This window comes from Nicotiana attenuata, chromosome 3 (genome assembly GCF_001879085.1).
Source record: "Nicotiana attenuata strain UT chromosome 3, NIATTr2, whole genome shotgun sequence".
In the NCBI taxonomy this organism is placed as follows: domain Eukaryota; kingdom Viridiplantae; phylum Streptophyta; class Magnoliopsida; order Solanales; family Solanaceae; genus Nicotiana; species Nicotiana attenuata.
In genome coordinates this window covers 60871099-60872247 of record NC_031991.1, presented here as the reverse complement: position 1 = coordinate 60872247, position 1149 = coordinate 60871099, and the positions used below count along the sequence as shown (strand labels likewise).

Below are 1149 nucleotides of genomic sequence, written 5' to 3'. Positions count from 1 at the left end.
AGGGGGAGTATGTGCGACAAAAAATGAAACAAAGGAGTATAATGAATAAGTTCTTAGGAGAAAAAAAAAACATAATTTATGACATAGAGGTTATGATCATATTTTCTTGGAATTGCTTGTATAGCCATTAATTTATTTCTTGTACATATTTTTATTTTCAGGAGGAATGGGTAGTTTGTAGGGTATTCCAGAAGAGTTCAACAACGAAGAAAGCACAGCCAACATCATCATCCCAACAATCCCTAGAGTCTCCTAATTGTGACACTAATTGCACAATATCAAATGAGATAATTGGGGATTTTGAATTACCAAATATGATTAGCATTGCTAGTCCATCAAATTATGGGATTAACAACACTTATTTACACAATTACAACAATGAGAACTACATGAACATGAATTTTTCTGCAGCAACAAGATCAGAAGGAGCAAGCAACATTAATATTCCATTTCTGCCTAATTCGTCTAATCTTTCATCATCAGTAAATTCTATCTTTGAAAATGATTTTACTTCAAATCATTCAGTCCAACAGCAACAGGCACAGGAGCAGTCATACAAATTGGACTACAATATTTGGTGAGGACTGCTCAGTAATGTCAGAAAATAACTACAATCTTTGTAAAGGAGGATCAGTTGGAACCAACCAAAGGCTCCTTTATTATTTGTTCAAATTTAATGTTTTTAAGGTATTAAATATTACTGTATGTGTAACGACCCAGCCGGTCGTTTTAAGAATTTACGCCCCGATCCCCTATTAACTGCATTTCCCGTGTTTGTTTCTGCTCTTATGAGTTGCCGGGAGAATTTATTTGGAGTTTCAGAGAGTTTTGGGACATTTAGTCCTCAAATGAGAATTTACGTTTTAGAATTTGGACCGTAGTCGGAACAGGGTGAAGACGGCCTCGGAATGGAATTTCGTGGGTTCCGTTAGCTCTGTTGGGTGATTTCGGGTTTAGGAGCGTGTTCGGATTGTGTTTTGGAGGTCCGTAGCTTGTTTAGGCTTGAAATGCCGAAAGTTGAATTTTTTAGATTTTCGGTTCGATAGTAGATTTTGATATCGGGGTCGGAATGGAATTCCGGAAGTTGGTGTAGCTCTGTAGTGTTGAATGTGACGTGCTTGCAAAATTTCAGGTCATTCGGACGAGGTT

At 37.2% G+C, this 1149-nt stretch overlaps 1 protein-coding gene across 1 annotated transcript in view; it reads left to right on the top strand.

Moving 5' to 3' along the window:
- Window positions 1–581, top strand: part of LOC109224418 (protein CUP-SHAPED COTYLEDON 3) — a 1359-nt gene extending 778 nt beyond the window's left edge. The window contains exon 2 of the mRNA XM_019388999.1: window positions 162–581. Coding sequence (XP_019244544.1) covers window positions 162–581 — 420 coding nt within the window. The remainder of the gene's footprint in view (window positions 1–161) is intronic.